The 20,915-nt window shown below is 34.8% G+C and overlaps 1 protein-coding gene across 1 annotated transcript; it reads left to right on the top strand.

Moving 5' to 3' along the window:
• The first annotated feature begins 17,568 nt into the window (after nucleotides 1-17,568).
• Nucleotides 17,569-20,652, top strand: LOC117917984 (disease resistance protein RPM1-like). The gene has a single exon (XM_034834486.1). The coding sequence runs from the start codon at nucleotides 17,588-17,590 to the stop codon at nucleotides 20,390-20,392; it is 2,805 nt and encodes a 934-aa protein (XP_034690377.1). The 5' UTR covers nucleotides 17,569-17,587; the 3' UTR covers nucleotides 20,393-20,652.
• The last annotated feature ends 263 nt before the right edge of the window (nucleotides 20,653-20,915 follow it).

Genomic DNA, 20,915 nt, shown 5'->3' with positions numbered 1-20,915 from the left:
TTGGCCCAACAAGTTGTCAAGGACCTGTCTTTCAGTGCTTTGAAGAGCAAAAATGCAGAAAACTTCTGCAAGCGCAGAAACGACCTATTCATTTGATGAGCTTAAAGGAGAAAGATGTGGGATCCTATTGATAGGAAAGGCATAAGAGAACTCAACCTATAAATACCATTAGTCACCTATAGGAATATGAAATTACTAACAGAGTTGGGAGTAAGGCAGGAACATAAAGACATGGAAGCATAGGAGATAGGGAAGCAGTGCAAACCTTTCCATTCTAGGTATAAACAACAGTAATTCAAAGTTCGAAAGTTGTGAAACTACTTGTCTAAATGTCATGGCAAGAATGTCTTTAGACGTAGCCCTTGACAAAATATCATCAGTGAGAGATCTTCTCAACCTATTGGCTTTCTCTTTAACTTTTCTGGCAGGTAAAAACTTTTTAAACAAAAGACTCTTCAAGTTTACTTATTGTATTGCATAGTTATTGGTTTCTAATGAAACTCTGAGCACATGCCCAAAACAAAAATTAATCATCACACCACTTTATATGTAAACCAAAAGTCAAGGAAATGCCCATGAGGTTCTATCACTCATTCAATTACTGGCAAATTTAGACGAACCACAAATGCTAAAAGATGGTTGAAAAAACAATGAGGATATGCATTCATGTAATGTACGTGTGCGAAGCAACTCCAAACAGAAAACAAAGATGAATGCGGGATTATCAATTACTCCAACAAACCACACAGGTTGTGTTTATGTATCATTTCTCTTCACAATCTATTGCACAAGTACAATTTTTGTCACGTCTTGTCTAAAATCTAAATTACCCAGGAAAGGACCAAATCTGAAACTCGACCAATTATATGTTGCATCCCAAGACATCGTTTAATTAAAATGCCACCAATATACAATGACATGCAGGTTTAAATCAAAGTCTAGCAAACTTACCCTGTATGAAGCAGTTTTTGTTGAAGCTACATCTCCTTCCGTCCAAATGCATTTATATAAACATAGCCAAGCATCCACAAGAGATGGATTCCACTTCACTTGAAGCTACATCTTCTGCTTCTTGAACATTGAACTCTTGATTTTTTTTTTTTCAATCTTGTACTCATGCTACCATCAACAGTTACCAATGCTAATAAATAAAATTGACTAACCGATTACCATTAAAGCTGTAACTCTCATTCCACTCTTGCAAATGATATTATAGCAATTTAAAATTAATCTATCACGTAATTGAGTGGTTATACTTAACAAAAAGGAAAAAAAAAAAAAAGATATCAACAAAGACTCTGAGTCATGAATGGGGGAGAACTTGCACTTGCACTTGCATACAACAAAGATTGAAATGTTGTGAAATATTGGAGATATTTCACCCATTTTTTAGCATCGACCAGTCTCATCACAATACATGGCATAGTTTGATCTAATGGGCCAAAGTTTGATCTGCCCCACCAACCTATACATGATGATTTTTCAGTTTTGTACAATGGGCCAAGAGTGGATCAAGCCCAACCATATCATATTTGTCAATTGACCAAAGTTATTTTTTTTTTTTTTTAACTTTTCGTTGATAAATTGGTGAAATAACAATTTTAAACCAATTTTTCAATTTTGTCAGTGAAATTTCAGTGATATGTAAGCCCAATTTTTTTAGTTTTGTCTAATGGGCCAAAGTTATGTAAGCCCAATTTTTTTAGTTTTGTCTAATGGGCCAAAGTTTGATCAGCCCAACCAACCTATACGTGATGATTTTTCAGTTTTGTACAATGCCCCAAGAGTGGATCAAGCCCAACCATATCATATTTGTTACTTTTTAAATTTTGTTTGGATCAAACTCAACCAACCCATTTATGGTAGCTATGATTGTACAAGGCACTATCTTAAATAGAGATTATAGTGCTTTGTTTTCTTTTAAGTTTTCGATGTGGCATTGTGTTTTTATTTACACATAAAAAAATAAAAATAAAAAGTATGCCAAACTTGGATATGTAATTAATAGATATAGCTTATGCCATTGAACAAAACTTTATTTTGTGTTAAATATGAACTTTAGAATTATATATATAATATCTTTTATAAATTAATTAAAATAAAATGATTATAAATAAATTAATTTTAATTATATTATTATCTATTTTATATACTAATTAAATATAAATTCATAAATAAAATTATCAATATTTTAAATAAAAATATTTTATATCAAAATATCCACCCATATAACTCAATATATCCATAAAATTAGGTTATTAGTATATTTAGAAAAACTTATATTTTCATAATTGGATATCAAAACTCAACCTTAGCCAATTCCATGATTAAGATGAAGTAGAAGTAGTGGTCACAACTATCGATCCATCCTCTAGTGATTGGCCTTGTCGTCTTTCAACAAATAGAATTCACAACAGTTATAGTCGAAAGCCATGGCATCTTTGGTTTTCAAGGATGGGTTGGTTGAAATATCAGAGCTTAGGTTTCTGAGTTGCTCAACATTTATGGTTTGATACTCAATTATCAAGTCGCTTCCCAATCATGGGAGGATTCCATGTGTCTTCTCCAAAATAACATTTTAAAATATTTTATTTAAATTCAATTTTAATTTTCAATAAAGTGATAAATTTGATCATGAAATTTTTTTTTTTTCCAATAAAGTAGTAAATTAGATGATTTAAAATTACTTACAAATAAATTTTTGTTAAGAGAAAATTTTTAATATTATTTCACTTAACATATTATTTATAGCGCTATTTGTATTAGGAATTTTATTGAATTTCTTTAAATGCATTATAAGTTTTCACGCATGTCTATTATATTTTATAGGCTAAATATATTTTTTATAATAAAATAAAAAACTCATTTCAAATGTACTAAAAATGATTGATTTTCGATAAATAAAAGCTAAATGGAACATTTGTCCATAAAGAAAAATTTGTGCCAAAAATTTACAATAAAATTCACCATAAATAAATATTAGGATTAAATATGACTTTTAACCAATGTTTTCAGAATTGGATTGATCATTGAACTGGAAAAATTACTGGTTCACGATTCACTGGTCAAACTACGATCGAACCAATGATGCAATAAATATATAATTTATATATTATATAAAATTAAAAATAATTATAAAAAATTAAAAATATATAAAATTACAAATTTTAATAATGTTTGATTTGTATTTTATTGTTTTAAAATTATTATATTAATTAATTTATATTATTTTTTATAATTATTATTATAAAAATAAACAGGAATTTAAATATTTACATTTTTTTAAAGATTTTATATGATAAAAATTTGAAATAAAAACAATAATCTTAGATTCTTACTATATATATATATATATATATATATATATTTAACATCATTTAATAAATATGGTGCAATATTCAATGGTTTAATGACTTCAAACTTTAATTTTTAATAGATCCATGCATCCAGTCCTCCAAGAAGTAGTGTTTTACCTTTAATAAGTCCCAGTCCCAATCCCACATCGGGAGCACATAGAATACATGAATTCTATGTACTCTGAGTGCTCTACAAATACCTTGCAACATCCCTTATAAGCCAACCTTGCCAGCGAATTGGGCTTGGAGGTATGGTTCAAATATTGGCTCATAAGAAATATGTTTTATAAGCATTTCTTGTCAATGGATTGGGCCTAGTGGCTTGGACCAAATATGGGCTTATAATTAGTTTTAGTTTTAAAAGTATTGGTCGTGGATTGAGCTTGATGGATAATGGGTCTCTTAATAGTAAACAAATATTTGTAGCAATTAAGGTCTGACCGGTTTGTAAAAAACTGGATGATTTGCTTGGTTTGAACGGTTCAATATCGGTTTGACCATGAAGCGGTTCATTGAGATGGACCGAACCAGAAAGTCTATCAGTCAACAGTTCAATCGGTCCGACCGGCCGGTCTGATCCGGTTTTTAAAACAATGCTTTTAACTATGAATATAGAATTCATATTATAATCTTAAGAAAATCAATTTGCCATAAATATATGATGTGGTTAACTATGATTTTTTTACTATGAATCTAAATAGTCTTTTTGTCATGGTCTTGGTGAGTTTGGAGATAGCATGAGCCGCCTCAACTAATAGTTCCTCTATGGATGTAATGCTCGTTGTCATTACTGACATAATCACCATGAAGGAAGAAGTAAAAAGAGTTGAAATGGTTGGAGGAGTCGTCCTTCTTTAACATTCTAGTTGGTGATCTAGAGTGTGAGTTAGCATTACTAACAAAGTAAGGGGACTTATCCCTAGAGTCCTTGAGTGTTGAATGGTGTTTTTCCTTACCATGAGAACTTTGTCCTTTTGCCCCCAAAGAGGCCAAAGTGATGATTGGTTAGTAACTATCATGTGTCCCTATTGTTTTTAAAAAATGAGTGTTCTCACTTGCTAACTTTGTTGATAGTGCAGTAGTTGATTTTGCTTTACTATGAGTCATAGTATCCATAGAGGTGTTGTATGTCAATTGGGTAATGACAATCTTGTCATCACCCTTGTCGACATGTGTAGCTTGAGCCTTCTTAAATATCATTGTCTTGGTAGTGATCACTTTCTTGGTGAAAGAGATGAGAGGCAAAAAGGTCCCACCAAGCGTGTAAAAAATTTGTATGCACAAATTTCTTGAAAGTCCTACAATGTAAGCAAAACATGAGGAAAATATGCAAAACAATTTTACCTTTTTTACTTAAAATTGATAAATAAATCGTGGGGTACAAGCTTTGTGGTAATATTCTTTTTAAAAATAATATATCCCTCTGATTCTTTCACCTTGATCACAATTTGGAAGACAAAAAGACGTTTTCTTAATTTCACAAATCAATCGAGGGCCATAAAGGGCTTGTTCCCAAATGAACTCGTTGAGTGACAAAGATCGCCTATATAGACTATGACAATGTTTTCTTTGTTTTCAAAGTCGATTGAGGGCCTAGAGTGGCTTATTTCTAAATAACTTTATTGAAAGACAACGAACATGTGTAGTTCTTCCATGGTTTATTAAACTTGTAAGGAGATTTTGAAAAGCTTTTTCTTCTTTGTGAAGCCTCATTTCCCATGTGGAGTTGTTTTGGTAGAACCCTAAGAAGTCTTCTCATTGAAGAAAGTCAACCCTATTTATAGATGAAATTAGGGAATTAAAATTTTAGAATTCCCCAAGATTTATTTAATGCTTGATTTTAGCAATTTATCTTTTTTCTTAAGGAAATTTGCCAACATGAAAATATTTATTTATTTTTTATTCTCTTTCCACTTCAATTGAAATGTTTGTTTTGCTTAGAAATTTCTCAACAAGAGAATATTTTATTTTATTTTAATTCTCTTTTGACAACAATTTTGTAATCTTCCAAATTTCATCATGTGTCACCTTTTTAACACATGTCATATGTCACATGTGTGTAGACCTATCACTTGTTGATCCCAAATTTTGTTGAATTAGGGAGCCACATATCTTTTGAAGACCAATTTAAGTGATAATTTATTTCACTAAAAATTTTGATGTCTACACTTGGTTTTTTCTTTAATATAATTGTTAGGTTTTTAAATATATTTTTTTAAAACTATATTTTATCAATAAGGCTTTACTTCAACTATTCTTCCTGTTTGTATAATTATTATTTAAAATAATTCTTTGAAAATAAATAAAATGCATTTTTAGAAAATGCTTTTTTTTCTTATGTTAAGTTTAAGAACAAAAAAAAAAATATTGTTTTATGTTAAAAGGTTATCAAACATGCTTGTTTTTCTAGGTTTTTTTTTCTTAAGAACATAAAACTATTTTTAGAAAAAGCTTCAAAACATACCCATAGGCTCAATTTGAGAATATTTTTAAAAATAATTATGAGAAAAAAGTTTTTGTGAACAACTCTTGAAAAATATTTTGTACTACTTTTGAAAATAAAATTGTGTTAAAAATAGGAAAATTAATAAGACAACTAAAACAAATCTCTTTTCCTAGAACACTAAAAAGCCAAATGGATATTGCTTAAAATTTCAAGATTTCCCAATAATGTAAAAGAAAAAAAAAGTTATAATAGAACCTGAGTAAGCTATAAAGATCAAGAATAAAATCAAAGTACACCTAGATGGAAAATAGCCATCTGGGTGGCTGATTATGGGCAAAAACAAAGGGAAAAAGAAAAAAAAAATTAAAGAAAGAAATCAAGGAAGAATAGCTTTTCTCATTGGGCTTGAGATTCAATGCGTACACTAGAAGACTTTGCTCTCACTTTCTTTGAGATCAAATGACCAAAAAGCAAACAAATAGGCAAAGCCAATAAATATTATCAACCAAACACAACAAAGAACACGTTTTCCTACATTTTCTCTAGAACCAAACGAAGGCAAACAAAACAACTATCAGTTCAACTCATAAAAAATAAAAATAAAAATAAACCAAAACACTATCATTAGAGATTAAATAAGCTATATCTACAAGTATTTATCAAATATGTGGAAGCCTCATGATTAGAAATCAAGTGCCCTAGATACTCCACTTTTGTTTAACCAAAGTTAGACTTAGATTTTTTGACAAATAGCTTATGTTGTTTTAATCTCTAAGGTGTTAGACAAATGATCCAAGTGCTCTTCTCATCTATGACTATAAATCAAGATGTCATTGAAAAACAAAAAAATAAATTAGTAAAGATAAGGTCAAAATACCTCATCCAATAGATTTTGGAAGGTAGCTAGCTTGTTTGTCAATCTGGAAAGTATGACAAGGAATTCATAATGGTCTTCATGAGTGAAAAAGTTTTGTGAATTCCTTATGGATGGACTTGTATTTGGTGATAGCTAGAGTGTAAATCTAACTTAGAAATTTTTTTGCTCCATGTAGATCCATAGAGAAGTTCATCAATCACCAATGTAGGAAATTTATCCTTAATGGTTTTGTGGACCCGCATTTTTCACGTGCGTCCCCACTCGATCGGCGAGACTCGCTTTTTTATTTGTGAAAAAATAATTTTTTTAAAAAAAGTTGGAGTCGCCACTTATTTTATTTTTATTTTAAAGGGAAAATAAAACAAGAAAGAAAAACCCTAAAATGTGACTCCATAATTTTTGGAAAAAAGCATGTCTTTGAAAAACCCGAGTCTAAGTCCGGGGATCAGGTTACTTATTGGGAAGGTACCTCTAGGAGGTAGTACCCCTTTAAGCCCTAAAGAGGTCTCTACTAACAAAGTTAAGGGAAGTGTGATCATTAATCAGTTAATTATGGATACCTAAGTAGGCTAGGTGATTTCAAATATTGCATGCCTAACAAGAAAACAAACCATAAGAGAGAGTCGAAGTGCGTACCTGAACAGTTTCTCAAGCGCTATCATGAAACATAAGAGTTAGTTTGAAAACATGACACATAATATGTGTTTTGTCAAAGATGATCAAACGAGCATCAAGGCAATCAATCATGCCATCAAACAGGATCATAGCTCATGATAACGTACACATTCATAGAATTTTAGAGTTGTAAGGTGAGAAGAGCATACCTGGTTAGCGAACATCCACACGTCTTATGGGGACAAGGGTATCTCAACAATAAATATTAAGTGAATTCAAATATTTCATCAAGAAGAATCAAAAATCAACATATCAAGCAAACAATATTGAAGAAGGTGTCATGAATGTCGGGCCCCCACCAAAGCCCTAATTAATTTCGCATGAGTTGATTCCATAAATTCCATGACTTGGAATTATGGAGTTTGTTCATGCTTGAGAAAATCGAAAAAAATCAAGAAAATGGTTGAAAATAAAAATGAAATAATGAAAACTTGTGCCAGAAGGAAAATGGCAGCAAAAGATTGTGTTAGAATCTGGATTTTAGCCTAGAAAGGATCTAAAGATGAATTTTTCAAAGCTAGGAACGTTTAGTTGAACAGCGGTTCTAAAATTCAGTTTTAAAATAGTAAATTCCCAATCAATGAAGCAAATAGAGGAGAAGGTGCGTGTGGCAAGGTTGCCATGAAGTGAAGCCGGGAGATTCTGGATAGAAGGGACCAATTCACTACAAAAGTGTTCAACTGTCAAATGCTTCAACTTAAGAGACATCTTGATCTGTAAGCTCAACTGGATTCTCCTCAACATAAGCCAAATACTGAATAGAAGGTTCAGAATTTCCAGTTTTATGCATTGAGAGGTTTTCTGTATTCTGCTAGTTTTCAATTGATTAAGTCTTTCAACTTTTACCCCAATCTGCCATAATAGAGTTCGATTCATGTGGCCTGTGGTCATTTTCTGCATACTTAAGCTTCCTGTGTGAAGACTTCATTACTTGGAGAGACATCCTGACTACTCCGAATACATGATTCAAATTCTGCTGTTTGCTGAGGAATTCCAATAGAAAGCAAGAATGTTTAAATACCATTCTTAACTTCTGTCACACACGGAGACTATTTTCTTTCTGTCTTAAACAATCTGCATTAAACTTGGTTTTCATCTTTAATGATGGTGTTTGATCTGTATTTCTATTAAAAGCTCTACCAATTCCATAACAGTTCCAGAATTCTGTATCAATTGGTCTCTTAGCTGGACAAACGAATAAAGTCTGTATGTGCTTCCTATTTATTCATCAAGAGCAAACTAAGGATACCCTTGATGTGATAGGCAGCTAGATCAGTTTCAATCTCCACAGGTACAGAGTCCTTTTGCTATCCTGAACCCCATTGCTTTGAGGTCAATATACTTGATAGCATTTGATTCGGCTGTAACTCGATTTTCGAGTTCTTAGTTTTCTTTTGCTGAAGCCAAAATTCATCCGCTTCTCAAGTGTCTCTAGAAATTAATCATGCAATCTTAAAGCTCCAGTTTGTCATGTGTCTTACTCTTCCCACTCACGAAGATTTTAAAAAAAAGTCCGAGCTACTTGAAGAGCCTGATATCTGTCAAAGTATGTCGAGCTAAAGGTCATGGAAACAAGCCAATACCCTCCCCCTTCTCTTACTCTGCTTCTGCCACAAATCAGTCGTAAACAAAGTCTGTTCGGTTTCATAGAGTACTAATAACCAGTGTGTCTAGGTGATGCTGGATGCTTTTTGTAGACCAGGGTATCATATAGAGCAATAGGCACCATTCTGGAAAACTGGGCAAAATTAGGCCTAAGCAATAGCTTGAGTAGAACTTCAGTCCCTGATTTTTCCACAAATAATCAGCAAGTTTCATGACATTCTAATATTCTGTTAACTAGAGTAGTCACATGAAAGATGCAAAGTTGGACGAGCTGTTTATTATTGATGTTTACTACAACTGAACCTATCAAAGCACTACAGCAAAGGCCATCCTCTTTTCCCCCATTTCAAGCTGCATAGCTATCCTCTTTGCGATATCAAGGCCGAATTCTTCGCCAGTTTGCATTCTCACAAGAAGTGTTGACTAGTATAGAACCTGCTCAACTATGGAATCTTCAGGAGAATGACCTAGGCTCTGCACAAGCCGAGAGAATTTCAATAACACAAGCATAATATCGCAAAGAGCGACAGAACTTCTGATTCCCTAGCATCAGGTACATTCCTTGTGTAGTCACCAAGAACAGGATCCATCATTGGAGAAACAAGTTGCTTTCCAATTTGTGACTGATCTTCAGCCTTGTCCAAAAATACCTCAGTGAGCTTGAGAGTCTCTCCCTTAACTGACGGCAAAAGCTTTACGTAGGACGTTTTAGAGGCAAAGGGCCCTCCTCCAGCAATGCTATTTGATATAAGCTCACTGTACATTCTGCATACGTTAAGCATATCCAAAAATATCAGCGTAATTTGTGATAAGAAATATGTTCCAAGTGAAGTGGCAACACTTGCATTTGTTTGCAATATATTAAGCATAGTCCGGATCACATCTTGATCCTTCAGGAAATCAACACTTTGGCGTGCCTGTCCAACAATTTCAGCCCATTTCTGATTTGAGATTTCCATCAACTTCTGTAGACACTCATCCTTCTTCTGGGGATCAGATTCTGCTTGGATCATATAACCAACAGATCTATAAAAAGTATGGATCTGGTAAGGCTCAAGATCTGCAATAGTTGATGGAAGGCTTGATAGTAATTCGGATACAAATGGTTCATTCTCACCAACCTGTACAATAACAAATTTACGTTTGCACTTCTGGACAGTTTTCAAGAATGTATCGCAGGCCATGTCCTGAGCATCTGGATGTGTTTCGTGCATGAACTCAAATAACTTATTCACAACAGTTTTCGAGAATTTCCAATGGGCCCTCAAAAATTTTGGGTATTGTTTAACAACATACATGATATTGCTTGCAATGACGTCCTTATTATTTTTTTCCTTTTGTGATTTCTCATAAATTCAGTAAATCATGGATGATCATCACCAGAAATCTGTTTTCCTGTTCTTCCATCATGGAATTGGATATGGATCCTATTGCTCAGCATAATGTATTTAAGTTATTCCATGTCCAATCCTCATCTTTCAGCTGCTTGCTTACATCCTTCCAGAGATCAGCACACTCTGTCACAGTTCTACATGCATGTTCAACTGTAGACCATACTTCTCTCCAGTGTTCCAGGTACACAAGACATGATTGTGGTGAAGCTAAGTCCTGTTGGGTGGTATTCTCAACATCTTGAGCATCCTCAAAACACAAAAATGGGATGTTAAATTCAGGTGTCTTTCCCAATTGCAATGTTTGCAAGGCAAAAACTACTTTCTTTCTCCAATCTGGATACCATACAGATCTGTTTTTATCACTGAACTCTGTCAGATCAGTAGCTGCATTCAACTCCTCTCCATGCTTGTCAGGAAAATCCCCAAGGACCTAATTCTACTACCCCTTTGACTGCCAATAGCTTCAGAACCTTCACACTGATGTCTTCATATAGCATTTCTTATGCCATGAATAAATTCCCCAAACCACTTTCGGGATGAACACCATGAATAAATCAGATTGGCATCCACAACCAGGTTTCTAAAATCGGAGCTCATAAAAAAATGAAGCTGCATCAAATCAGCATCGAACTTTCTTCTCCCTTTTGAGACTCTTGGAATATAAAAAAGAAAACTTGTGAAGAATAAGGTGGAGTATTCCAGCAATGCAGTACATGGTAGGACCCATTTGAGGGGGAACCCTGCATTCATCACTCTCACCTCCAGTAGCATTAGATGCTTGCTGGACCCAATTCAGCCAGTCTCTGCATATTGACTCTCAATATAAACGCTTAGAAATAACAATGACTTCATTTCTACTGCCTTGCTTAGACCTTCCTGGACCAATATCTACCTTCATCTCTCACAAATTCTGGTTCTACTATTAAAGTTCTGCCCCCCAGTCCGTTTTGCAAAGCATAAGCTAATTTTACATTTGTATAATTCCATCTTAACACACAAGTCCGACGTAGCCTTTCCTGAGAAGTTAGAGAAATTGCTTTTCTGATATAAAAAAAAAAGCCTTTCAGAACCATGCTGAAGCTCTGAATGTTGATAGTTTTCCATTGCAACTGATATGAGCTCCTCATCGGTAGTGTCACAAGAATGATTCCATGAGAAGTTTCTTGTTGCATCACTTTTTTTTTGTGTATTCCAACCCCAACTGTTGAGCTTCTTGAAATTGAAACTACAGAACTTAGTTACTTTGAATTGTTTGCATCTGTAGTGATAAATCACTAAAAGAGACAATCATAATTTAGGCACTTGATTTCCGTTTCGGTCAAACTAACAGCTTCGTAACTGTTAATCTCAAGGTCAGATTCATGTTCTTGTTTCTCAATTTCAGTCTTCCCATGAGAATTTTTTTATAACAATCGAATGAATTCTTATAATTCCCAAAAGAGAAGCTTTTGCTGATCATGGAGGTGCCTCACAATACTTGTCATTACACTCACTTTGAAATTTTTCTGGTCCATGTTCACTTTGAATGAACGTATCCCTAAAGGGGGTATTCAATGACTGCCCATAATGAGTTACAAGTTCCCCAAAATAGAATATAATGATCGTCGGCCTTACAGTACTGCTCTTTTAAAATTTTCTGCTCACTGAACAGTCATAGTTCAAACCATCAATATCAAAAGGCTTTCCCAGGCACTCATCTTCGGAACCATAAGGCCAGCAAGTCTGCAACCGTTTGAGTTGGGTAAAAAAAAAGTCCTAAGCAGTGGAAGTGCACAGCATGATGCTGTCAAGTTTCAATAACTTAAATATTGACCAACTTAAGCCAAACCGTATTCCTCAAAAATCCATTCTTCCTCTGCTCATGTAAACTTGTAATGCTGCCAGAAATCCTGTCTTCAGAATAGCAACCCTGACAATTGAGTATGGAAAGCAGAATGTCCATGTGCTTCCAACTAAGCTTTTTACAACCATCCTCGTAAACTGAGGTGTGCCATTCTAGAGAAAAGGCACAGTCTTTTAGAAATCCCAATACTTCTGAAGCAGCTTGAATTAGCATATTGCAGTAATTGGAAGTCGGATTGACTGAAACAGGGGCTTGAACACATCCATCTGTAAATCTTACAGACCAACCACCCTCAGAGAAAAGGTCTCCATAAGAAAAGGCTTCAGCTTCATGACAAATAGCATTCTCTGTTTCAGAGTTGCAACTGCCCCTGTTATACTACTCTTGTGCATTTTAGCATTTACTCTTCAGTTATACCGCCCCCTTAGATAGCATCTATCCCACACCATGAAGCAAGGAAGGTTCACTATAATAGGATCTAATAGCAGCAACAAAAAGAGTGATCCTGGAGATATTTTAAACTCAACTTCATCAATATCTTCAGCGTGCACTTCTGTTGGAACACAAGCGACAGTAGCAGTGAGAAGAGGTGTTGTACTGATCCCGTTAGGATTCCAGCCCAGAATACCACGAACAGAGAGCCCCAAAAATTGAAGCAACTTCTGCATCCAACTAAATCACATTCGGAACCCGGTTTAACGACTTTCTTGCCTTAAAGAGGAAATACCCAATCTGACTCAACAATCTGTTATCATGTGCCAACCCCACAAACAACCCACATTCTACACGGCCTTTATGAAGTTTCTACCTTTCATGAAATACTCATGCCATGATGGCCTCCATAGCCCAGAACACCAAAGGGGAAAGGGAAGAAATATGGATGCAAAAGCAAAGAAGAGAAAAAAATAATCCAAGAAAAACAAAACAAGGGAGATAAAGGTGGGTAAGCAGATAAGCCAAGTCTCTGTTTCAGCTATTTATATAAGAAAAAAATCAGAGAAATCAAGAGCACAATCATAACAGAGCAAGCTTGAAGGAAAATTTCGATTCAACAACGCAAATAAAGTGGCCCTCAATGTCCACTCCAATCAGCAAGAATAACTTCTCAAAAACAGCCAGAGAATCTAGAGTGGAATGTAAACGGGAATACCAAAATAAAAAATAAAAAGATCAAAAAACAAGAAGCGTACCTGGCAGAGGCTTGGCTGCAATTTCCTTTTTTTTTCTTCCTTCTGTACCTTTCCAACTCCTCTGTGCTTTCTCCTCAAAAATCCTCATAATTTCTCCCAATCCTCCAATGCGTGCTGCCAGTCCCTCTCATTCTTTTCCTTTTCTCACCTATATATATCACCCCTCAAGACCTAAATTTGTTTCCCAAAAAGGAAAATTCTCCTCTTTCCTTTCTTCTTCTCTTCTTTTTTTAAATCTTCCAATCAAAAGCAATCTTCCCAATTTCAAATTCCCCTCCAAAACCTTCCAAGGAGAGTCCCACCTTCCTTAAACTCCAATGGTAAGTTTCCTTACAAAATCATGAAATTCTTGAAGTTAAATAATTGAATGAATAGATAAGCAAGTAAATAAATTAGAAAACGGTAAAAAATAAATAAATAAATAAACAAAAATGAATAATAAATAAATAAATAAGTTAAGGAAAATAATATAAAGAGGAAGATAACCAATAAAAAGTGAATGATAATCATAAAACTAAAACTAAAAATAAAATAAAATAAAATAAAATAAAAATAAAAATAAAAATAAACCAATAAACAAAAGCCGAGCCTAAAAGCCATATAACCATGCAAGTCATACAAGTCACACTAAAAATGTCTAAATGGGCCAAGGGTGCCTAAGTGGGCCTAAGGTGCCTAAGTGGGCCTAAGTAGAGACTAAGTGGGCCTAGGGTGGTGCCTAATGGGCCAAGTGTATCTAAAAGCTATCCTAAAAAAACAAGAAAAGCCTAAGTCTAAGTTAGGACTGCCAAGGGTCACAATAAGGGATCAAATAATCCCTTAACCAAAGTCTCCAAGGTGACAGAAAAGGTAAGTAGTATGAGTAGCAATGGGCCACCAAGGAACTACTGTGGAGCACTGAAAACGAATTTAAAGACATGTGCTAAAGGGACAAAATTGAGGGTCTACAGGTTTCCTAGTTCAGCACTCTATAATCAACGCACATGCACCAAGTGTTATCTTTCTTTCTTGTCAAATAACAATATAGGAGGTGAAAAGGGTCCCATAGTTGGTCGAATTGTACCAGCTAGTAGCATTCCACATAATATTCTCAATTTCATTTTTTAGGCATAGGGATAATGATGAGTTTGAACATTTATAAGTGGGTTTCTAATTTTATTGGAATCGTATGGTCATGGGATCATTGCAGGGGTAAGCCATGAGGTTCTATAAAAACAATTTCAAACTTGGATAGTATTTAGGAGATTTAGATTATGGTTTTTAAGGTTAGGAATTGATGTAAACTCTATTTGAATATAAAATAGTTTCGCAATCATAACTTACCCCAATTTCACGATTTTTTTTTTCCATTTAGGCAAGCCTAATAAATTTGATTGATCTACCAATAGCACCATGTAGAATATGTTGTTGATGATTGAATCAAAATTCCAATCTTTGTTCATGAAAATCACACACAATAATACCAAGAGTAGTGAGCCATGGAACCCCTAAATGCCTTGCCACAACCATTAAGAGACGCATAATGAGTGAAATCATTAGTAAAAGTGGTGCCTTCATGCTCAATCTAATTGTTGACACATGTCTTTACTTGAAATCTTAGAACCATTTGTAACAACCATTGAAAAATAATCAGTTTGAAGAATAGGACAAGTTGTTCATTTGATGACATTAGGGTCCAAAAAATTATGAGTTCTACGAGAGTCAATCAAGATAGTAATAAGCATTTTCTTGATAAACCCTTTAATTAAGATAGTTTGGCAAGATAACAAATTTGAAAGTGCATGAATAAAGATTATCAATCTTTTAAATCTTCACTAATGTCAAATTGTTGGTACTTAATTTCATTCATCTTCTCTTATTCTTTTTGCTCTCCTTTCAACAAATAACTATAAAACTTTTTACATTGATGGCTTAACATGTACTTTTCATCACAATAGTAGCGTAACTCCTACAAGATTCTCTTGATAGGAGGTAGGGAATCTAGTGTCATTGACTTGAACAGGTTGACAGTTAAGGAAGTTGGGTTTCACTACATTTGATTACGTACACACCTTTTGGAGCATTGAGTCCATAGTTTCTTTTTGTAGTAAGGCCAAACTCACTGCTTGCACAAGATTTGTTGGTTTGAACATTGAGACTTTGTTATAGATTTCTAGTTGAAATCTATTAAGTAAATAGTTAACAAAAAAACTCCTTGATAAGACCTTTTGTTATACTCATGAATGTCTCAAATTCTAGTTGATATTGCTACACTATTAGTTTGTTATAGCTTGGTCAGTTACTCGAAGGCATCCTCATAGATGCTAGGTCTAAAATGTTATATAACAATCTTCCAAAAAAATTGCTAAGAAACATTGGCATTAGTTATCTTATAACTTTGAAATCAACCAAGGGTCATACTTCCAAGTACATAGAGAGCACATATACTTTGTCATCTTCTGCAACTCCATGATAGTGGAAAAACCTTTCATATATTAACACCCAACCATGAGGGCTACTCCCATTAAATTTTGGAAAATTAATCTTATCATACCAAGCTTGGAAGTGCTATTATGGTTGGGGTTTGTCCTCTTGTAGTTGTTGTGCGAGTTCTCAATATGATTTGCCTGATAAGAAACACAATTACTACTTATTCAATCATACTTTAAACTCATTGTAGTTAGTCATTGTGTAGTTCCTTAAAGTTTGAGTTTGCTACTAGATAGTTTCATCATGGGAATTTGAATTTTTTATGCATGCAACTATTTCAATGTTTTTTGTATTCATTTCATTTCTTGCCCTCTAGTTCCCTCTGCTATTTAGAAGTAAGCAAGATCATCTCAATTACCAAATGATATGAACTAGGAAGAAGGAGAAATTAGAACATATTTTTGAAAGTTGAGAAAATTACAATAGACTGATGAGACCCATTACACTTACAATAACTATTAAATACCAAATAAAATAAAGCATTATTAATGAACCATAATCTCAACATTTTTTTTTTCTCTACAAATGAATGATCATTTCCTATAATTAAGATGTTCAAACTATAACTATTAATTCTTATATCTTCTCTCACAATTTTCTACTCTTAATTTCTTCATTCTAGGAAGGTACATAACATTCTTCATTTTCCTCCTCTTCTTGTCTTTCTCAATTGAAATCGAATCACAAAATACCAATGATCGCAAATGGGTTTCAACAAGATGATGAATTTATTCAAACTCTCCAAATGAGTTTGAATGATTTATAATTTCTAAAAATCTTATATTTTTTTGTCAAAATTTCTAAATCATACGAAAGCCATATGGTTCTACAATTTTAGGATTCTATTGAATTTGAAAGGCGGTTTCGTAAGAAAAAAAAAAGTTTTGGGAGAAGAAAGAAATGAATAAGATTAATGAGTTTTTGGGGGAAAATGAAGGAGAAAAAAAAAAGAAAGAAAAATAAAAGAAGATTAATTTAAAATGATGAGGTGTGAAATATGATGTTGTATTTAAATGTTTGTGATGACTTTGATTTGTAGTTCTTTTTATATGCATTAAACATTCTTTTTTCCGAAATCATGGTTTTTGAGAAAGAGGTTTTCTAAGAGAAGTAAAGTGAAAGAAAGGAGGGAAGAAGAAGAAAGAAGAAAACAAGAGTGAGGAGAGAAAAATCCCTTATTTTTTCTACTTTTCAAGATTAGAGTTTATTAAAATTTTGATTTTTAGATGTGAAGAAAAAAAATCAAAATGATGTTGTTTATGTATAAGGGCAATATTGAGTGAGAATATATTTACAAAAGCTATGAAGTTAAAAGTACTGCTGTATTTATTAGAGTCTAAAAATAATTTTTTTCATTTTGCTGGAAAGTTTTAAAATGGGATAAAATATCATGCCGAATAGAAAACAATAGTTGTGTGAACACGATTTGCAGAAAGTTTTGAAAATGGACAAATAAATTATAAGGCATTCAACGTAGTTGAATTATTGTGTAAAAGTTGAAATTTTTTGGCTTGGATCCAAAGAATTTCATGTCCCACCCTCGCACTTTCTTGGATTTTGTAATCTTTGACTTTAGACTATGGGAACTCGGCTCATGAATGGCTGTGTTCCTAGGGGAGACCTTCAACAATCCAATGAAATGACATTGTAGACCTCATTGGTTTCACATTTCCTGTAAACTTTCCCTTCTGGGTTTGAAGTTTTCACAGCGAAAGCGAGAAAGAAGGGAGAAATGGCAGAGATTGCCGTCACCACAGTCATCGACAAGTTGGTGTCTTTGGTAGATGAAGAAGCCAGATTGTTGGGAGGTGTCCACACTCAAGTTGAAGACATCAAAACTGAGCTGCTGTATATTCAAGCTTTCCTTAAGGATGCAGATGCAAAGGCCGATAAGGGAGACTTCAGCCATGGCCTTAAAACTTGGATCCAAGACTTGAGGAAGACTGCATACTCCATGGAAGATCTCATTGATGAATACTTGCTTCACTTTGCAATTCCAAATCACCGGCATCGATTCTTTGGTTTCCTCTGCAAAGTTGCTCGCTCCATACAAAAACTGAAACCACGCCATGAGATCGCCTCCAAGATCCGGGATATCAACAAAAAGGTTGGTAAACTGAAGGAAACAAGTTCGAGTTACGTCTTCATTAGTTCTATTGAGCCAAGATCAAGCAGTAGTTCTGCAAGTGCTCCATGGCATGACCAGCGGGTGACTTCTCTTTTCATGGACGAAACTGAAATTGTTGGTATTGAACCTCTGAGAAATGAACTGATAAGCCGGCTGCTGGAGGGAAATCCTAAACGAACTGTAATTTCCGTGGTCGGCATGGGTGGACTTGGCAAGACGACTTTCGCCAAAAAAGTTTACGACAACCAGAGAGTGGTGGGACACTTCGATTGCCATGCTTGGGTCACTGTGTCTCAATCATTCAAGATGGAGGAGCTACTACGGAACATGACAAAGAAATTCTATCAGGGAAGAAAGGAAGCAGTTCCTGAGGGCATCGATACGATAGACGAGATGTCACTGATTGCCTTAATCAGGCAGTATTTACAAGATAAAAGGTATGTGGTTGTTTTTGATGATGTATGGAAACTAGATTTCTGGGGATTTATTAAATATGTTTTACCAGAAAATGGGAAGGGCAGTAGGATAATAATCACTACACGTAATGATGAGGTCGCCTCTTCTTGCAAAGAGTCGTCATTTGATTACATCCACAAGCTGCAACCCCTGTCCCCAAAGAGTTCCTGGGAACTCTTTTGCAAGAAGACATTCCAGGGTGGATGTCCTCCAGAATTGGAGAAACTGTCTCTTGATATTGTCAAAAGATGTGGAGGATTGCCACTAGCGATTGTGGCAATAGGTGGTCTTTTGTCAAGAAAACAGAATGTGTCCGAGTGGAAAAATTTTAGTGACAACCTTGGGTCCGAGTTAGAAAGCAATTCCCGTCTTCAACCTATAAATACAATCCTCTCCCTCAGTTATCATGATCTACCTTACTACCTTAAGTCTTGTTTCTTATACTTGGCCATTTTTCCAGAGGACTACACAATTAAATGTACCAAACTGACTTGGCTGTGGATAGCTGAGGGGTTTGTAAAAGCTAAGAAGGGTGTGACAATGGAAGAGCTTGCAGAGGAATTCTTGACTGAGCTGATCAATAGGAGCTTAGTTCAAGTGTCAGACGTAGATTTGGAAGGAAAAATTAGAAGCTGCCATATCCATGACTTGATGCGTGAGATGATTCTCAAAATGGCTGAGGAAATGAGTTTTTGTCTTGTTTTGGCTGGAGAAGGCTCAAGTTTTGACGGAAAATCTCGTCGAATATCAGTCCATAACAGCACAAATAATATTCTAGACACCATTGATAAAAACTCTCATGTTCGCTCCATTTTTCTCTTCAATTGTGACATGATTTTCACTAGTACATTGGGTTCAAAATGTAAGCTTGTGAAGGTATTGGATTTTAAAGATGCCCCTCTTGAGAGTGTTCCTGAAGATTTGGGAAATCTATTTCATTTGAAGTACTTAAGCCTGAGAAAGACCAAAGTCAAGATGCTTCCAAAGTCTATAGGTAAGCTACAAAACCTACAGACTTTGGATCTGAAACATTCCCTCGTAGAGGAGCTTCCTGTTGAGATCAATAGGCTCCAAAAGCTGCGCCACATTCTAGCCTACAACTATAACTCTGATGTTGAATTCAGCTCGGTTTCTGTTAAAGGAGTTCATGTAAAGGAAGGGATTAGCTGCTTGGAAGACTTGCAGAAGCTGTGTTTTGTGGAGGGGAATCAAGGGACGGATGTAATTAAAGAGCTTGGAAAGCTAAGGCAATTGAGAAAGCTGGGGATTACAAAACTCACTAGAGAAAATGGGCAGCCTTTATGTGCCTCCATTATGAAAATGAACCACCTTAAATCTTTGTCAATCTCTTCATCAACCGAAGATGAGATTCTTGATTTGCAGCACGTATCGGATCCTCCACCATGCCTTTCACGTCTTGAGTTGTATGGACGTTTAGACAAGCTACCTGACTGGATTTCTAAACTTAAAAGTCTAGTGAAGTTAGGTTTATGGAAGTCAAGACTAAGCCACGATCCAATGGGAGTCCTTGGAGCCCAGCTGCCTAATCTGCTGGAGCTCGAGCTCCTCCAAACGCATGCGGTCGAGCAATTGTGTTTTGAAGCAATAGGATTTCAGAAACTTAAGGTCCTCCGTATCTGTGATTTGATAGAGCTCAAGAAAGTGAAAATAGAGAATGGGGCATTGCCTCAGGTTGAAGAGCTTGAAATTGGGCCTAGTCCACAGCTGGAAGAGGTGCCCCATGGCATCTACTACCTCAGAAAACTTAGAACTCTTGCATTTCGTGATATGCAGGAAGAATTTGAACTAAGTATGCTACCCTACAGAGGAAGAAATTATGATATAGTTGAGCATATCCCAAATGTCTTTTTCTATCAGAGGCTTTCAGGACAACATTACGCGGTTCAGAGTCTACGACAACTAGCTGAAACCATCCCCAGAGTCAATTGCTAGCAGTTGAATTTTTTCAAGCCAAAGGTGAGTAGACTTTATATGTATCAACTAATCAATTTTAGATCAAGGCCAAACCAAAATCTGGCAAGCTTGACTGAAAAAGAAAATCCTTGCTTCCTTGTATTTCATATTGATCACCTGTTCTATCTCCACCATGTCATTACTGTCCCTTTTTCTCAGTGTTTATTGATATCAACTGGGATGATGGCATTGTTAGTTGGTGTTGTTGTTTGTTTATTTGTACTAGGTTTTAGCTTAAAGTCTATAGCTTATATTTTAGACAATTTCTTCTCCATCTCTCATTCCCTCGGCGTATGGTCTGAACATCCCTTGAGAATGAGAAGTTCAGTGGCGTCTGCATGTTGGAATCAGCTAAGATTTTGGAGAAAATCATAGTTCATTTAAATTGTGATTCACAATAATGGTCGACATATGCTTATGCAGGGGGAGGTACTGTTTGATACCCTTAATTATTTCCTAATTAATTTGAATTACAAGTTGCAAGCAGTTACTGGTCTTTATA

The sequence above is a fragment of the Vitis riparia genome, chromosome 7, assembly GCF_004353265.1.
Source record: "Vitis riparia cultivar Riparia Gloire de Montpellier isolate 1030 chromosome 7, EGFV_Vit.rip_1.0, whole genome shotgun sequence".
In the NCBI taxonomy this organism is placed as follows: domain Eukaryota; kingdom Viridiplantae; phylum Streptophyta; class Magnoliopsida; order Vitales; family Vitaceae; genus Vitis; species Vitis riparia.
Note: the sequence above shows the minus strand (reverse complement) of the source record. Positions and strands in the feature narration are given on the sequence as shown.